At 49.2% G+C, this 17,731-nt stretch overlaps 7 protein-coding genes across 7 annotated transcripts; 5 read left to right on the top strand and 2 right to left on the bottom strand.

The window, feature by feature from the left end:
- Nucleotides 1-398: 398 nt before the first annotated feature.
- N7509_004209 (uncharacterized protein) lies at nt 399-1,970 on the top strand (the record flags this gene model as incomplete). The annotated part of the gene is made up of 3 exons (XM_056628846.1): nt 399-592; nt 645-1,411; nt 1,477-1,970. The coding sequence occupies 3 exons, from the start codon at nt 399-401 to the stop codon at nt 1,968-1,970; spliced, it is 1,455 nt and encodes a 484-aa protein (XP_056491580.1).
- A 201-nt stretch (nt 1,971-2,171) lies between these two features.
- Nucleotides 2,172-3,796, bottom strand: N7509_004208 (uncharacterized protein; the record flags this gene model as incomplete). Its single annotated transcript, XM_056628845.1, has 3 exons — nt 2,172-2,630; nt 2,682-2,807; nt 2,864-3,796. 3 exons carry the CDS (start codon nt 3,794-3,796, stop codon nt 2,172-2,174), a joined length of 1,518 nt encoding a protein of 505 aa, XP_056491579.1.
- Nucleotides 3,797-5,450: 1,654 nt separating this feature from the next.
- On the top strand, nt 5,451-7,181 carry N7509_004207 (transposase; the record flags this gene model as incomplete). Its single annotated transcript, XM_056628844.1, has 1 exon — nt 5,451-7,181. The coding sequence occupies one exon, from the start codon at nt 5,451-5,453 to the stop codon at nt 7,179-7,181; it is 1,731 nt and encodes a 576-aa protein (XP_056491578.1).
- Nucleotides 7,182-7,873: 692 nt separating this feature from the next.
- N7509_004206 (uncharacterized protein) lies at nt 7,874-9,526 on the top strand (the record flags this gene model as incomplete). The annotated part of the gene is made up of 1 exon (XM_056628843.1): nt 7,874-9,526. One exon carries the CDS (start codon nt 7,874-7,876, stop codon nt 9,524-9,526), a length of 1,653 nt encoding a protein of 550 aa, XP_056491577.1.
- Nucleotides 9,527-9,755: 229 nt separating this feature from the next.
- On the top strand, nt 9,756-11,223 carry N7509_004205 (putative C6 transcription factor; the record flags this gene model as incomplete). Its single annotated transcript, XM_056628842.1, is given in 2 exon segments — nt 9,756-10,424; nt 10,441-11,223. 2 exon segments carry the CDS (start codon nt 9,756-9,758, stop codon nt 11,221-11,223), a joined length of 1,452 nt encoding a protein of 483 aa, XP_056491576.1.
- Nucleotides 11,224-11,399: 176 nt separating this feature from the next.
- On the bottom strand, nt 11,400-12,703 carry N7509_004204 (uncharacterized protein; the record flags this gene model as incomplete). The annotated part of the gene is made up of 4 exons (XM_056628841.1): nt 11,400-11,587; nt 11,646-11,892; nt 11,942-12,450; nt 12,514-12,703. The coding sequence occupies 4 exons, from the start codon at nt 12,701-12,703 to the stop codon at nt 11,400-11,402; spliced, it is 1,134 nt and encodes a 377-aa protein (XP_056491575.1).
- A 794-nt stretch (nt 12,704-13,497) lies between these two features.
- N7509_004203 (MFS transporter/fungal specific transcription factor domain-containing protein) lies at nt 13,498-17,718 on the top strand (the record flags this gene model as incomplete). The annotated part of the gene is made up of 6 exons (XM_056628840.1): nt 13,498-13,616; nt 13,684-14,665; nt 14,724-15,300; nt 15,857-16,059; nt 16,109-16,883; nt 16,943-17,718. The coding sequence occupies 6 exons, from the start codon at nt 13,498-13,500 to the stop codon at nt 17,716-17,718; spliced, it is 3,432 nt and encodes a 1,143-aa protein (XP_056491574.1).
- Between the last annotated feature and the right edge of the window lie 13 nt (nt 17,719-17,731).

Raw genomic sequence — 17,731 nt, 5'->3', positions numbered from 1 at the left:
CCTGCCCTCCCAGCCCTTGCGTATTGGCTCCCTGCCCCTTTTTCCATCATAATTCCTTTTCATCCGACACCAAGGTGATCCGTTATTACCGATACTAGCTACCACGCTAGACAGTCGCGCCTGGGCGCAGAATAATCGCTTCGCATCACGCCCGGTCTACAAGCCGTGAATTATTTATGCCAATGCATCAATATCTATGTGGTCCGGGACATCCTCATACATAACTTCATCCGGAATATCTCACCCCCTTGCATATTTCAAAGATACCAATCTTAAGAAAGGGATTGCATGACCCCTCACAAAATTAAATCTCTAATTACGACGTCAGAGCTTTTAACTAGTCAACCTCTACTCATAACTTCCATGAACAGCCCCGGAGGTACGATAGCACCTATAATATGGTTGTTTCTCCTATCGTGGAAGATGCCGAGCCCTTGCTGCTTGATGCGGGAGATGACATCTACAGTCTCGAAGAATTTCCACAAAATAGCGTCGGTCTTGGAGACTCAGACTTCCCAGAATATCAGCTCGAATGGTCGGAGTCCTTCAAATGGGGCGTTGTGGCCTTATTATCTTTTATGGGGTTTACCGTGTCTGTATATCTTCGAATATCTGGGTTTCACGTTGAGGCTAACTTCATCAAGCTCTTTCACTTGCATCTCGATAGCCCCAGTGGCAAGTTATATAGTCGAGGATCTTGATGGGAGTGCTGGAACCAAATCCGCCGTACTTCTCGTCACAATTTGGGAGCTAGGCGAGGCAGTAGGCCCGCTCTTTATTGCGCCGCTCTCTGAGGTCTTTGGTCGTTACCCCCTACTCATAACATTGAATCTGGTCTTCGTTATGGCCACCATATTTGCAGCTCTTTCACCCAGTTCGATACTTCTCATTGTCTCGCGTGCGCTGATGGGCATGTCAACAGCGTCAAACGTTTTAAGCCCAGCAATTATAGGAGACATTTTCGAACCCGAACAAAGGGGCTCAGCCATCAGTTTGATCACATTTATACCCCTTATCGGTAGTAATTTGGGATCAGCAGTTAGCGGCATTATTATGGAGAAGCTAGGCTGGCGCGCTATAATCTGGATTAGTGTCGTGCTGACGAGCATCTGCCAGCTCTTGCTAGTCACTTTTTTCAGAGAAACATACAAGGTGTCGATTCTCAAAGGCAGGGAAGCCAGGTTGGGTTCGGAGAAAAAGAGAATTCATAGGGTAGTCCTAGCCGACTTGCTAGGCTGCATCATGCGTCCCGCCATGGTTCTCTTAAGCTCTGGTGTGCTAGCAGCTCTCGCACTGTTCGGGTCCATCATCTTCGCACATCTCTATGTGGTAGCCACCACGCTTCCAGTTATCCTGAAAGACACATATGGCTTGTCAGCAACTGCGACAGGGCTGTCTTTCCTCGCAAATGGTAAGTCTGAATCGTTCATCTTCCTTATTCAGCCGCGGACATCAAGCTCACACAGTCTATTTAAGGTCTCGGCAGTGTCATGAGCTTCGCGATTTTGATTCCCTTTTTGGATAAAATTTATATGAAGCTCGGCGCAGGAAAAAGGGGCGGTCTACCAGAGCATCGTCTGCCGTTAAGCATTATCGGCGCTCTCACATTGCCTCCTGCTGTATTGCTGTACGGTTGGTGCGCCGAGTACAGACTCCCCTTGCCTCTTCTTTTGTTCTCCGCCACCTGGATTAGGTTGTCTATGATGTTAGCCTTCTCGCCTTTGACGTCTTACGTTGTGGATGCGTTTGGCGTTTACTCAGCATCTGCTCTGGCTGGCCTCGTGACATTCAGATGCTTAGCCGGTGCGTTCTTACCGCTCACCATAACGCAGATTACTGAAAACTTTGGCTATGGTTGGGGATTTACTCTGCTTGGAGTCTTTGGCATGGGTCTCGCTCTAATCCCAGTGCTAGTTATACGTTATGGGTACCATTGGAGGCAACGCTCTAGCTACACTGAAAATAAATGATAGTCGAGTACGATCCTCATAGGTGGTCAATGCTCTGTTGCAATTTGGATACTGAGAGTAGAAAGACTAAAGTTGTTTTTCATAGATTCATGTCTAAGACCGATGCTATCAAAGAGAAGTGGCAACTGCCGATTTGCATAAAAAGTTTCATACTCGTACTCGCTGAGAGAGTAAGAATGTCCATTGAAGTGTTCCAGCACTCTAGACCAAATACCTGAATCCCTTGCGCATGCACAGCGACTCGTTGGCACTGACAATAAAGTCGCCACCCTGGTCTTCATCAGCAACCTCAGCCTCAGAAAGCTGCTTGTTCAGGTTGACAAGGATCATGCGGAATAGCCAGAAGCCAACGATTGTAATGCCGAACATGGCTGTGACAATGCCGTAACTCTTGCGGTAACCGTTCTCCGAAAGGTCCCACACGTATGAACCAGCCACGTTACCGAGTTGACTGAAAGCGTTGATAAGGGCAAGGGCGACGGCTCGCTTGGCTGGGGGACGAGGGAATGAGGAACTGATCCAAGAGTAGAAGACGATAAAGCCAGCGTAAGAACCGGCTTGCAGGAAGAGAGCGACGTAACGGGCTGCGACGTTTAGAGTGGACATGCTGATGATAAAACCAACAAGACCCATCACGATAGGACCGTAAATATGCCAGATCTGAGAGTCGTTAGCTTGATGTCAAGTAGGTTGCTAGGGATATCAACTGACCTTTTCTTGGGTTCTGTCGGCGTGCCAGGCGTTGATGACAGAGAAGATACAGGAGAAGACCCAGGGAGGAGCACTCAGGAGGAGGGTGGGGATTTCCGAGAAGCCGAGAGTACCAGTAAGGGTAGGCTGTGGGATTTCATGGTTAGTGGTGATAATCAGAAACCTCCGAGTCTGAAACTTACGAAGAAAGCATTGAAAGACAGTCCAACAACGTAGGCAGTGAAAGACAACATCATGATGTAGATCTTCCAGTCCTTCAGGGCCATGACAAGACCAGTGAAGGGACTTTGCTCCTCAGAGTCGGTATCAGCCTCACCAACATCCTCAAGGATGCGAAGCTGCGCAACCAGACGCTCCTCCTCGGTAAAGCCACGTGCATTGGTAGGCAAGTCAGGCAGGATGAAGCCAGCAGAGATCGCAATGGTCATGGTAATGGCGCCCTCGATCCAGAAAAGCCAGCGCCAAGCAGCATGTCCCAGGACACCTTCCATGTTGGAAAGAACACCCGCGGCAACAAGCGAGGAGAAGGCATTTGAGATGAGGTTACCACAGAATAGAATCGCATTCCGAGTAGTCAGCTCCTTGCGGGTATACCACTTGGAGAGGATAAGGAGAGCACCGGGAAGGAAGGCGGCCTCAACAAAACCCAGCAGGAAACGGATGGCAACCATGTGGCCAAAGTTCTTAGCCCAGCCAGAGCAAGTCGAGATGATACCCCAAAGTGTCATTGCGATGGCAATGTAGATGGATGGTCGGGAAATGCGGTTGATGAACATGTTGGAGGGGACCTGCATCAGAATGTAGCCCACGTACAGGATACTCAAACACGTCGAGTACTGTGGATCTGAGAGGTTAAGATCATCTTGAAGACCCTTCAAGCGGGCCGCTGAGATGTTGTTGCGGTCGAGGTAGTTCATGATGTAGATGAGAACGAACAGACTGCAGCGAGCATCGAGCTTGCGCTTAAGGGTCTTCTCAACAACGACTCGGCGAGCCGGGTCAATGTGAGGAAGGACATTCTGCTGCTCAGAAATATTTTCGAGATTTTCAATTCTCTCCTTCTCGACCTCGACCTCGATGCGGTCATTGTTGTTTCGTGAGATGTCGTCGGCCATTGTGAAGGTATTTTCTCTTGCCACCCAAATTCGCACACCGAAAGAAAAGATCTCGCGTCAGGGGATTTCCGTTCCTTTTATGAAAGAGCAGGCTCGTACCAGAACCCCATCCCCACCAGTCCTGTTGCGTCCTCACCCCGGTGACCCCCACGCGAAAATATCGAAACACGCGGGGGTTACAGTGGAGATTTGCCTTGGCGTCCGGACCTGGGACACCCCACGGAAGGGTTTCTCGGCTACAAAGTTGTCCGAGTAGCGGAGAAAACGCGGACGGGCTGCCGGTATTGGAATATAATTGGTCAATCGGTCCGGTACGGGGTGTGGAGAATCGGGTTGAAACGAGGGGGAACAACACCTAGGACATGTGCTTTTGCACACCGGGAGCTCTCTAGGGACATGTTAGACTGCCCCGGAAAGCTTGGACAACTTGTAGATGCGGAGAAAATGACATCGTTGGAGTAAAAAAGTACACCATGGAGGCTTTTCGAACCGATATTCTACCGGATGGTCGCCGGGTTACAAGCGGGGGCTTGTTCGGTCAGCTGCCGTGAACATTTTGCCCCAGACATCCCGCATCGGTCGGGATCTGGCTTCCCAGGAAAATTCTGTCGGCCAATCCCGGCCCCTCGCCTAACTCCTTGCTATGTAATGTAATGGATTCCCTCCCTGCGTGTTGCGTCATGGGTCATGCTGAAGCAAACTCCCGAGGGAGAGCGACGGTGCCTATGATAAATAGCTTCTTCTTTAGCGTCGGCAAACTCACTTTAATCCACCCCCGGCCCACAGATATAAGATATAGAAAGCAAAGGAACATGTGGTAAGTTAATAATTACTCGTGCAGACAGGAAAGGGGCAATGCCAGTCTAGATTGATTGCCAAGGGCTTGGAAGGTGAACCGAGACCAGAATGAAATCCCAACATGAATTACTGAGGAATTACTGACCCCAAGGGATACCCAAATTGGAAGGTTTCTAGGGATTAAGATATCTCCGCCGGAACCCCCCCACGTTCTTGCAAGCTGGCTTGTTGGCAGTGGTCTGATGCCGTGCTCTGCCAGTGTTAAATTGGCTCAAGCCGTGATCTGCGACCGGATGGAAATTGGCTGCCCTCCAGGTCACCCCGCCACAAAATTGCTTTGAAGTGGAGCAGATTCTAGGCCCAATAACCAACGGCTTGTCTTCGCGGGCGATTCTTTGATTGAGGATTCCAAGGTTATATTCACGTGATTCACTCTCATCCATTTCAACATCACACATCTCGGCTCCTGCAAGATAAAGTAGATCATGGATGTCAAGCATCATGCTACGAGTAGTTTTCGGTGGTGATTTGGTTTCTCACTAATTCGGCAATGTACTAGGAGTAAAAACTGTGGAGAATGAGGTAGTTATCGTGTCAATGTCAGCTGTGCTCACGTCTGATCCCATACTTTGATCTTCAATATGCTGCCCAAGACTTGTACCAAAACTAGGTTTCCCTCATAGCTGAAATATGCATGAGAAGGAATGAGTGTGCGTGGTTAGCAGTGCCGCACTCGTATTACAATACTGCGCGCACCCCACCTGGCGGTGAGGGTGCGCGTCACAATTAGAACAATTGTCAGAATTAGAACAAATTCACACAACCAGCCTTCGTGAAGCTATTACCATCCACCATTATGCCGTATCGACCCAAAATTGACGAATCTCGTGTGGCTGAGGCTTGCGAAGCCGCCAGTCTCCTTGAAAACCCGAATTTGTCGCAAATCGCGAGGCAATATGGTGTTTCATATGGGGTATTGCGGGGACGCATCCGCCAGGGTAAACAGCCTCGTACAGCACCAAAACCTGAAAATCGAGCTCTTGATAATACTCAGGAGGAAGCCTTGATTCTGTGGATTGTGGAATTGAACAAATATCATATGCCAGTAACCCCGGCGTTGCTCCATGAGATGGCGCAGCTCTCGTTAGTTCGCGCAGGCTCAGATCATATCTTAGGCGATCGCTGGGCTTATCGCTTTATTAAGCGTTTGCCAGAGGATGTGAAACTATCGCCAGTGAAGCAGAGAACGAAGGAGTATAAGCGTATTAAGGCAGAGGACGCATGGAAGCTCGATGTGTGGTATATGAAGCTGAAAAATGTGATCAAAAAGAATACCCCAGCACGGTTGGTATACAACTTTGACGAATGTGGTTTCCAACCAGGAAAAGGCAAGAATCGAAAAGTGTTAGGGCAGGAAGGAGGGCCTGATCTTGGAGAAAACGAGCATTCAGAGACTATTACTGCTCTAGAGTGTATTGCTGCAGATGGTTGGTTTATGGACCCGTTGTTCGTTTTTAAAGGTACCACCTTCCAAGAAGTTTGGTATGACAACAGCGAGGGCCTTCCACCACGTACACTTACAGCAGTCTCTCCAAATGGCTGGATTTCTGATGAACTACTTCTTGAGTGGCTTGGTCACTTCCAGGAAGCAACAAAAGAGCGAGTAGAACCTAATGAGAAGCGTATTATGATCTTTGATGGTCATAACTCTCATCTTACGGTTGAATTCCTCGAAAAATGTCAGGAATATGAGATTTTACCAATCGCATTTGAGCCTCATACAACTCATATATCTCAGCCTCTTGATGGCAAGCCTTTTTTGGCTTATAAACAGCATTTCAAGGTGGTTAATAATGAGATGTCGTACTTTGCAGGTATGCCGGCTGGTAAATCAGAGTTCTTAAGAGTCATCACCAGAGTACGCGCCCGTACTTTCAACACTCGAATTATCCGAGATTCGTTTAAAGAACGTGGTATTTTCCCAGTCAATGGCAAAGATATTGTTAAGAAGCTTCGTATGAAGCTTCCAATAAGTTCTGAGGACCTTGATATCGATACATCTCAGCTACGACTACACGGAGAAGAGCATACACCACCTCCTCCTGAACCTGGATCATCCAGTATTGAGAATTCACCTCCAAAATCAATACAAGCTGCCAAAAGGAATCATCGGAAGCTGGAGAAGCTATTCAGAAAAGAGAGAATATCCCCAAAGCTTCAGCGAGGGTTAAATCGAGTTCTGAAACATCAGGGTGTTATCATAGAACACGCAGCATTAACCAAAGATATTGTTCGTCGTATATCAGCTGCACGTCGTCCTCTACAACGCCAGTTTCACAAGCGACAGGTAAAGCCACTCTCTGGCTCTAATATACTGAGTGTACGTGATGCCAACTACTCAATTAAAGCCAGAAAGGAGAAGGAAGCAACAAAGGTCGCAAAACAAGCTGCAAAACGAATAGGCCACAAGCTCAACCAACCAACAGCAACAGAGGTTTCACAGGCAAAGCAGGCATCATTAGATGCGGAAAAAGCTGCCCGAGAGGGTGGATTACTTTTTTGGTTCGATTCAAATCCAGTGCGTTGAAAAACGTTGTAAATAGTTTCAATTTGTTCTAATTCTGACAATTGTTCTAATTGTGACGCGCACCCTCACCGCCAGGTGGGGTGCGCGCAGTATTGTAATACGAGTGCGGCACTGCTATCTGCAACGCCTCTGGTCAAGTTCTTGATCTGGACTTCGAGGAAGGGCTGAAAAATGGCCCAGCAACACCAGTGTGCCCGTTGAGCTACGCAAGCCACTACATCGGTGGTGAGACCTCAGCCACGAACTGTGGACTTTGTGCTGAAGTGGCTCAGGATACCTGCATATGCCGGGGTGTACGAGCCAATGATTGTCCTCGGAGCCTCGGTGGTTTGAGCGACCTGCATATAAATACGTCAACTTTTTTTCCAAAGGTACAAACAGATGCAGTTTCAGGAAATGAATTGCACGTTGGCAAAGTATCTGTTCAAAGGTATGGACCGGCGATTCCGTCGTCGGCTTTTATTTCTCACAAGGTGGGGAGGCTTCGTGGCTCTGCAGCATCGTGAATAATGGTTAGTGCTGCCGCGCCTGTTTAGTCCGGGACAAAAAACGGACTTCGCCGAGTGCAAGTATCCGCAGGTATGAAAGATAAGTTTTGGTGAATGGATAGCGAGGATATTTAAGAAGGCAAGGCCTGCTACTTTAAAGAGTCATAGAAATAATTTGAACCTATATAACGCCCCGCCTTCATAATGATTTCCAAGATAGCGCCCGTGGTGGAGCCGAGTTTGCTCGACATCTATTTGGCATGGAGCGATGCGTGGCTCTTGTTTGATGACAATAGCAAGCAAGATTCCGCTTCTCATACTTTGAGTCTTCATGATCTTGCGATGTTATTCGATGAAGGTAAAATCGATCGACTCATTCACTACGACCAGCTCATCTTGGCCATTTCTTCATTCAAACACCATATGACACTTGGTAACATCAGCTTTGGAGGATCTCATCCACCATCATGCGATGAAACCAATCTTGCTTCCCAAACATACAACCCCCAGTCAAAATGTGACTGCGAAACGACGGACATAATCAAACTTAAAAAGGGTCTTCCCATCAATCCACGAGACAATATATGCGAAGCGATTTCCAGTATGAAATCATCAATGGAAATAGTCATCGCACATCAGAGCGAATGGCATAGCACCGGTCTTTTCACAATTAAGAAGCTTCGACATGCCGTGGAAGAATTGATACACGCCAATATGGACATTCAAACCACGCCAGACACATGCCGCGGCCGTCGAACAGCAAATTCCATAACCGAGATTCGAGCACCCGACCGCCGGCCCAATACCAAGGTTGATGGGAATGCGACAATCGGGAATCAGATATACCCGACCCATGAACAAATAAAGATCTGCGCCGATGCAAAGTACTTTGGTGTCATGGCCTGCGGGGCAGGAATTTGCGATGAGGGACTGGCGCGAGCGGTCGCTGATTCCTGTAATGATATTTTGATCGGCGACTATTGCGAAGCTGCAGATGCGGCTGGTTTGCTTTTGCTTCAGCGTGTTGGTGCTGGTGCAATGGCGTTTTTGAAGCTATGCAATTTAGCGGGGCGCGTGACAGATTGGCAATTCGATAACTTGTCTGCCTATATGATTCAATGTCGCATTCTAGGACATTTCCGTGATCATTCGAGGAACAAGCTTCCAGACGGAATATATGGAAGCAGGATGACTGGTCTTGGTATCCATCGCCATATAGATGTGGCTGCCTTCCATGGTGTGATGACCGCGTCTCTGGCAACGGGCCAGGAACTCACTGAGAACGAGTTCATGCATGTGGTGGACGCATGTGTTTATATCAATGATTTTGTGGATTTCCGCGGCGACACTATGCGCAAACAACGTGAAAATGTTATTCTCCGTGGGATAAGAGGAGACCTGTGCAGATACCTTGATCGAATGATCGTGCAGTGCCTTGACTCGGTCATCGAAGTTATTGAGACTTCTGAGGTCGGGGCATTAGTTGTCATGGGGTATTGCAACTGGGCAATTCTTGGGGCACATCACAAAGTGTTTGAGATATTGGAGGGTATACGGAAAGTGAAAAATGATGCTGCTTGCATATACAACTCACAGTTGGATGCAACTCGCTATGAGCGACTTCTCCAAGCATTACAACCATACGGCACACTTGGTGACCAGGGCCCTCGAGTTTCGAAGAGACGAGTCGAAATGGACAAGCTATATAATGTTTATCGGAAAGAACCCACTTCGCACTTAGCATGGCTTGCGGATGCCACTCGGGACCTCCTGCAGCCAAATGTATTGAGAAAAATCATTGATGTGGTGCACTATGAGTGGAGTGGTGATCTGGGCGCTGTTGATTATTGTCCTTAAATATACGCTTTTTCAACTTCAAGTTCTGTCATCTTAAAAAAAAAAGACTAATTCCAATATTCAACGCCAAAGATGCCTAAGACCCGTGGATCCATATTTGCTCACCAAATATTGGCGGAGGCTTTCCGTGACTAATTTAATTTGCCTCCCGCCAACATCTCAGCGCTCCACCTTTTCTCTTTCCTTGTTACCCCAGATTCCCAGAACCGACCAGATACTACACAGACAAATGGATGGCCCAGTTCCTCCAATTATTCCCGATGGGAGACTGCCCGATTCTTTCAATACTACCTCTTCGCTTTTTGAAGAAGAGGCTTTTTTATCGCCAGGTACATTTTCAAGTGCGGACGAGTATGCCGCCAACCCGCGCTTCCTAGAATTACAGGAAGAACTTCGCTGTGTTTTATTCTCGGCGGTTTCCAGTCTCGAGCCAAACACATACACGTCTCCCACGCCGTCAGAACCCCTGGATGGCCCTGGCCCCCGAGCATCACGTCCGAGCTTGGACTTTACGCGGGTATCGATTCCCAAAATACGACTGATTTATTATTTGAAGAATTGGATCACGGAATGTGCGCCGTACTTGGACAAATTCGACGAGTCGCGCCATTTTGGTGTCCACATTCCAATCCTGGCGCAGAAGTCGCCAACATTATTCTACGCTATTCTCGCATTCTCCGCCCGCCAAAATGAGCGCAAAGCTTGCCTTGACAAGGCCTACGATAGCCTAGAGCTATACCAGGAATCAATACGACTATTAGCGCCTTGTCTGCAAGCCAAAGATCCAAATGTATTGGTTACGGTCTGCATTTTAGCCGTAATGGAGTTGATGTCCGTCAGTCCACGCGATTGGCGCCGCCATGTCGAGGGCTGCGCGGCACTTTTCGATTCTTTCAACGTGAACGGCCTGTCAGGGGGGGCACCTACAAGCAGTTTTCTGGTGCTATGCGCGCATGGAGCTCTGCGGGGCAATTATCTCCAACGGTGCAGAGAGCACAGTTCTGCCACTGGAAAAATGGGTACCTGCCATGCCAGAAGCATCATGTCCGAAAGAACAAGAGGACATGATTCGGGACTTATTTTGCCAAAAGAGCCGTACATCGCCAGACATGCATGCGAACTGGGCAGTATATCTCTGCGCGAAAACATGCGGCCTCGCAAGTCGGCAAATCAGACATCTTGAACTTGGTGAGATGGTCGATGACACCAGATCCTTCGTCGAGCAGTGGGACTGCCTTTGGGATGAACTTCAATACTGGCTGGAACAGCGACCCCCAGCCATGTTACCCATCAAAACAACGGGGCTGGGTGGTGGACAGATTTTCCCAGAGATACTCTATGCGCATTATGCCGCCATAAGTGGGAATCAGCTGTATCATGCATCGTGCATCATGATGCTCGACATGAAGCCACCGGAGAAAATTCTGCCTCCTGCGAAGCCACAATACTCCGCAATTTGGCATGCGCGGAGAGTGTGCGGTATTTCGCTTACGAACCCACACAGTGGAAATTTGATTAATGCTATTCAGCCACTTTACATCGCAGGCAAATTTCTCAGTCACAACAGCGAGCATATTGAGGTCGCCAAACTATTCAAAATAGTCGAGGAGACAACTGGGTGGGGTGCGCTCTGGAGATTGAAGGATCTTGAAAGAGCTTGGGGATATGAGCCGGGTGAGATTTTGTCTGCGATTTAAGCATTGAAAAATGGGCGTCTTCACATTTGAAATCCCTGGAAGAATATCTTAGAAAGAACGCTTAATATACATGGTATTTAAAATAATCGTGCAGACGCCCAAGATACATGCATGGCGACAAGTTTATATACGATTTTAAGATAACTGGATCTAAACACATCGGCAGCTTTCCATTCTTATTTCTTCAGATCCGCGCAAGTCTTTGGATATTGCAGAGCGTGCTTAACCCGATTCTTCAACTTGTCGGCATCAACCTCAAAGACGTAGTTCACCTGGCGAATACCACCGGGAGCGAGTGCCTTCTGGTAGACGTGGATGTTGCCATAATTGGGGCTTCCATAGGAAGTGTCCACATCGAGGTACACTAAACGCGAAAGAGTTAGATTTTTCGGTCAAGAACAGGTTGCTCGCTTTCCACTTACCCGAGGTCTGGTTAGTAGCAAGGGAAGGGTCAACCATTAGGGCCGCGGCTGTCTCATCCCAGAAAGGGAAAGAAAGGTCATAGTATTTGGAGAAAAGCTCTGAGTAAGGGTTCTTGACAGAGGCAACCTCCTCGACGAATTCCTTTGTGGGGAAGACCTGGTTTGCAACATTGCCAGCAATGGTGATCTCAGGGAAGTCCGCAGTCAAAGCGATCTTGGATGCCTCCGGGTCGATCATGAGGTTAATCTAATATGTGTTAGAGCTTGAAGGCTTTTACTTGAAACGTGGGGCTTACATCAGATTGATAGTCAGCGAGCATAATGCTACCCGTAGCCTCGAGCATGTTGAGATCGACATATCCACCCATGATCACTAGATCTTTAGCCAGCGATGCGAACTGGGGGTCCATGCGGACGGCCAAGGCGATGTTGGTCAAAGAACCAGCAGAGTAGATAGACACTTGGCCTGGATACTTGTGGACCATTTCCACCATAAAGTTCGCCGCAGAAGTAGAGTTGTCGGGCTTGCCCTTAGGGTATCCCTCCTTGAAAGCCTCCTTCACGATGCGGTTTGGATTGCCCGAGGTGGGATCATTGCCTTGCGCTTCGAGGGTCTTGTTCTCTGGGGCGAAGGCACCTTCCCAGGGGAGCTTTCCGTGAATGGTTTCCCATGCTTGGAATCGTTCTGGGGTGTTGATCAAGGGCCAAGTGGCGCCGGGGTAAACTGGAATGCAGCTGAGGTTGCCGGCCTCGAGGGTGGCGACAGCATGCAATGCCACTTGGGGTTGCCAGGAATTGGCAGTATCTGGAGAGTTAGCGTTAGCTAGCTAAACCAAAGACAACCCAAGGGAGTGAGACGTGATCTCACCTGACGCTAGTCCCAGCACATCAACGCCTCCATCAAGAGCGATTAAATACGGAACAAATCCTGCCGTGTACCAATCATTGTCCATGATGGCATAGTGCTTATTCGACCGTGCCTTCGGCAGCGCAAGACTACCAGTGACGAATGGGAGGATAGTGCTGCAAAGCAGCGGCAACGAAGTGGGCCAATGCATGATGAAAAATCGGGGGAAAAGGCCAAAATCAAATCGTGAGAGAGCTATTGATCGTCTTCAGCCTCGTTCTCTCACCGGATCTTTTATATTTACAAGTAAACATTTCCTGCTGCCTACCCCAGACTTCTCATCGGCCATACCCGATTATCTCCCGACAATTGGGTTTTCTGATGTCAATCGCCATGCGATTATCCTCCACGTTCTCCACGATCCCCGCATGGAACTGACTTAGGGAGCAAGCCCGTGGCTCTGATTTCCCAAAGCAGCGACAGAGTTCAGGGCCAGTGCCCACACTATGCAGGTGCGTCAGGCCATCAGGAGCTAAAGCATTTTAGGGTGTCATATTTCCTGCAACTCGACACGCTAATGGGCCAAATCCCATGGAATTCACGCGGGATGCCTCCGATTTCCCCCTTCGCTAACCGAGTGGATCCACCCCGAACCCGAATGTTTCGCCGAATCGGGATATCAGAGCCTACACCCCATTAGCTTTTGGTTAAGGGCCTGCTCCGCACTTGTCCGCACTTGTCTTTGCCTCCACGTTTTTGCAGCGTTCCGGGGAAAAACCACGCGATTCGGCCTCCCGAGACCGGGGAAAGAGGCGTTTTGGCTTTTTTTTTTTGCGCGGGTGATGGCCCCGTACATTCGAAGGAGGATGGTTCAAAAAAGGTATAAGACATGACTTCCCCATAATTTCGCAGATCGACATTCTCGCCGTTGAAAATTCCCCTTCTACGAGTACAGGTTTCTTGTTGTTCCTGCTCTGCCCGATCTCCTTTTTCTTCATTTTCAGTATGTCGGACCGAACGTCCGTTGATGTGGAGACGGCACCGCGTATCCAAATCGCGAAGAAGTCCATGTGGCAGTCAATTTTTGCCAATCCTAAAGTTCTACTAATCGCCTTCTTTGCTTCGTGAGTTTTCCTGTTTGCCTTTGGGTGATTTAAAATTTCTGTGCGCACCACTAACTCTGCAATCTAGCTTTGGTGGATTCGAGTATGGATACCAGCAAGGTGTCTTGGGCCAATCCCTGGTCATGACCCGGTTTACTGAAAACTTCCCCACCGTCGTCGCATCGTCTACAGCAACTGGCTGGTTAACATCCGTTCTCCAATTGGGAGGTATTGCGGGTTCGTTGGCCGCCGGTATTCTTGGAGAAATCTACTCCCGCAAATACACCATGTTCTTCGCCTGCTGCTGGGTTATTCTGGGCAGCTATCTCTATATTGGCGCCACTGCCGGAAACCCATCTCTCCTCTATGCGGGACGGTTTTTCACTGGTCTGGGTGTCGGCTTGTTCAGTGGTGTCGGCCCACTGTACAACGCTGAGCTTGCTGCCCCCGAAATGCGCGGCTTGCTCGTTTCATTCTATCAGTTCGCCACTATTCTCGGAATTATGATCTCCTTCTGGGTTGGATACGGCAGCAACAACATTGGTGGTGTCGGCGAGACTCAATCCGACATGGCATGGCGTCTTCCCTCTATCATTCAAGGTATCCCCGCCATTTGCCTGGCATGCGGAATCTGGTTTATGCCCTTCTCGCCTCGTTGGTTGGTCAAGCAGGGCCGTGATGAAGAAGCCCAGTCTACTCTGGCATGGATGCGCAAGCTGCCCGTCGAGCACGAGCTGGTTCAAGTCGAGTATTTGGAGATCAAGGCCGAGGCCCTCTTCGAAAAGCGTGCTTTTGCCAAGTCGTCGCCCAAGCTGGCGGAGCGCGAGCGCCAAAGCGTTTTCATGAACCAGGTTGCTCAATATGCCAACTGTGTTCGCTCGATGGACAACTTCAAGCGTGTCGCTACTGCCTGGATGGTCATGTTCTTCCAGCAGTGGAGTGGTGTTGATGCAATCATTTATTATGCGTCCAACGTCTTTGTCAGTCTTGGTCTAACTGGTGGTACCATTGCTCTCCTCGCTACCGGAGTCACTGGTGTTGTTTTCATTATTAGCACTATTCCCGGCATGGTAAGTAAAGTATCTACCTTGAAATATTCCGAAAAGCTTTCCGCTAACTCTCTCACAGTTGGTCATCGACAAGATTGGTCGCAAGCCTATGCTTCTTGGAGGCTCTGCTCTCATGTTTGTCAGCATGGTGATTGTCGGAATAATCGTCGCGAAATTCCAGCACGATTGGCCCGGTCATGTCGCAGCCGGTTGGAGTGCGGTTGCTCTTATCTGGCTGTATATCGCAGGTTTTGGAGCCACCTGGGGTCCTGTCTCATGGACCCTTGTCTCCGAGATTTTCCCTCTCTCCATTCGCGCCAAGGGTGCCTCAATTGGCGCGTCTAGCAACTGGATCAACAACTTCGCTATTGCCTTCTTCGTGCCTCCCATGCTCCAAGCTTGGCAGTGGGGTACATACATTTTCTTCGCCGGCTTCCTCCTGGTCGGTATCTTCTGGGTCTATTTCTTCCTCCCGGAGACCAAGAATGCCAGTCTCGAGGAGATGGATCGCGTTTTCGGCAGCCACACTGGAGAGCAAGATGCGGAACTTCTCCGCGAGGCTCAGAGAGAAGTTGGCCTCACGGCCTTCATTGAGCGCCTTGGTAGTGCCACTGGGCGCGATTTGGAGAAGAAAGAGGGCTCCCAGTATATTGAGAGTCTGTAGAATTTTCAAGTTAGCAATAATCGGTGTGAGGAATGATTAGGCCATCCCTTGCTTTGGAAAACTAGTATCATAATGCAGTTCAAGACCTTTCTACGAAATATTTCCACAATTCCCAGGGTCCTCCTAATCTCCTACTAGTAGTTCCATATCTTATCTATCAAGTGCATAGTAATCCATGGGTCTCTTGTGGATATGTATGTATAAGCCTTCGATATTTAGTGCCTAGATCGAGCGATCGCTGAACGTTCTATCGGGTGGCGTCCGAATCCGCCTCCGCCTCCACAGACCCAGACACAAGAATGAAAACATAATGAAAACGCGGTCCAAGCCGCAAGCCTGGCAGATCGGGTGATTTGCCCCACAACGGGCCCCGACTTTGCGCGGCATCCTCCGGAGAGCACTTTTTGGGGAGAAAGGAGCCTCCAGATCGCGCTTTTGGTCTCCTTCACAATCCGGGGTCATGCATACTATACTAACACCATGCCCCGGAAACCTACACCCGCAGGCAAGCAACGGGTTCGGACGGGGTGTCTGACGTGCCGCAAAAGGCGACGAAAATGTCGGTGACAATCTTTTCATTGTGCGTTCCTCGGGCAAAGAAGCTAACGAGCAAGCAGGCGACGAGCAAAAGCCGCGATGTGCCAACTGCGAAGTAAAGGGCTTTACTTGCAAGTATGGCTCTGACTTGGCATTTGTACCCCCACGATCAGGGGATGCGCCAGGCGGACGACATGTGTATGGCGCGATCAGTGTAAGTGAGGCTGGAATTTATTTAACAACATAGCTGACCGTACAACTAGTTCGTTGATGACTCCCCGGTTGCACATGCTACAGTGAAAAGCAAGGAGAAGTCTCTGGATCAAGATACACAAGCGACCGATTCCAGCGACGTTTCACTCACAGCTCAAGGCACACTGAATCCAACGGGCCAGGGTCCGTTTCTTAACCCCAGTGGCAACCGTACGACAGTCGGTTTAAATGATATCTTGGCATCTAATACACCTCCCCACAATTCGCAGGGGCAGTCAACTTTACAGACTGTTCTTGGTCTCCCTGGCAGCCACCCCGGTGGTAGCCCCTTAAGCCTGGAGTATCTTCGCTTAACCAGAGACTACTCGCTCTTACCACGAAGGCCAATAAGTGTGATCAGCAACTATGAGACAGACCTTCTGCGCCATTTCCGGTACTCTGTTAGTCCTTGGATTGACGTCGGGGATCCCTATTGTGCATTTGGAGTCCAAGCCCTGCTCATTTCCAGATCGAACCGGCCTCTCCAAGCTGCTATTCTTGCTTTGTCTGCAAGTCAAAGACAGCTCCTCGCTCTGGGCTCCCAGAGCCAAGATGTTGGTGGCAGTATTCGATTTCGCAAGGAAGCAGAAGCGAGCCTGGCTATGGAGACTGACATGTTGCGACGTACCGGTCAAGCCTTGTTGCTATTACAAGATCTCTTACCATCCGGCGTCCAAGGGTGGAGAGATAAGCTAGAGGCTCACATTGATGCTGGTGGTCTTGTGATGCCTACTGTGCTGGAGGAGGAAATGGGCGAAGAGCTATTTTGGCTGCATTTTCGCCTTGGTCAGTACTCCCCTGGTGAATTGCTACAGGAACGAAACTGATCAAATTCCCATTTTTAGATCTTGCATCATCTCTGATGACGTCCAAATCGCCTCTTATTCCATTTCGCTCATTCCTCCAACGCGATGGGTCGCCTATACACACCCCTCACAAAAACTCACAAACGCCTTCCGTCCACCGAGTGTACAATCACGCGCTATGTCTACTTGGACATAGCCTTGCTTTAATATACGGAGATCCGTCGGATGTGACTTCTCCACAAGCAGCTGGATCACCAGAGCTAGCGGCTTATCCTTCCTTGCGACAGTCACACTTTTTATCACAGTGGACATTCCTTTGGACAGATTGTCAAAAGTGGTATAATGAGCGTCCAGTTGACGCACAGCAGATTGTGGATGTCCGGGGTGGAGAAGCAGATCAACTGGACCCTGATCATGACACGGGCTTCCCCATCCTCATCTTCACAACGCCAATGGCGCTGGTCGCCAATACCGTTTACCACATAACGTCACTTCTACTCTTAACGCATAAGCCACGACTCTTGAAGTCGCTTCCTGGACCACGTTGTTTCACCTCTCACATCTGGCATGCCCAGTCAATAGCTGGTATTGCAACCAGTAATGACTCGCCGGAGCAGTTTGACCCGATACTTGTCGTGGGGCTACTTCTGATTGCGCGAGAGATGACCCATGAGTCGCAGCAAATCGTTTTACTTGAGGTGTTGCAGAAAATCACAAATACGACAGGCATTAACCTTGAGCGTGAAAGGGAAGCGCTCCGGTCTGTATGGAGAATAGCGCGGTATGACGACGGGTCTGATGAGCAAGATATTTAGTGTGGTAGTATTA

This window comes from Penicillium cosmopolitanum (genome assembly GCF_028827165.1).
Source record: "Penicillium cosmopolitanum strain IBT 29677 chromosome Unknown utg000005l:1.0-4006212.0:1.0-4009387.0, whole genome shotgun sequence".
Classification (NCBI taxonomy): domain Eukaryota; kingdom Fungi; phylum Ascomycota; class Eurotiomycetes; order Eurotiales; family Aspergillaceae; genus Penicillium; species Penicillium cosmopolitanum.
The sequence above is the reverse complement of the archived record's forward strand: the minus strand, read 5'-3'. Positions and strand labels throughout refer to the sequence as shown.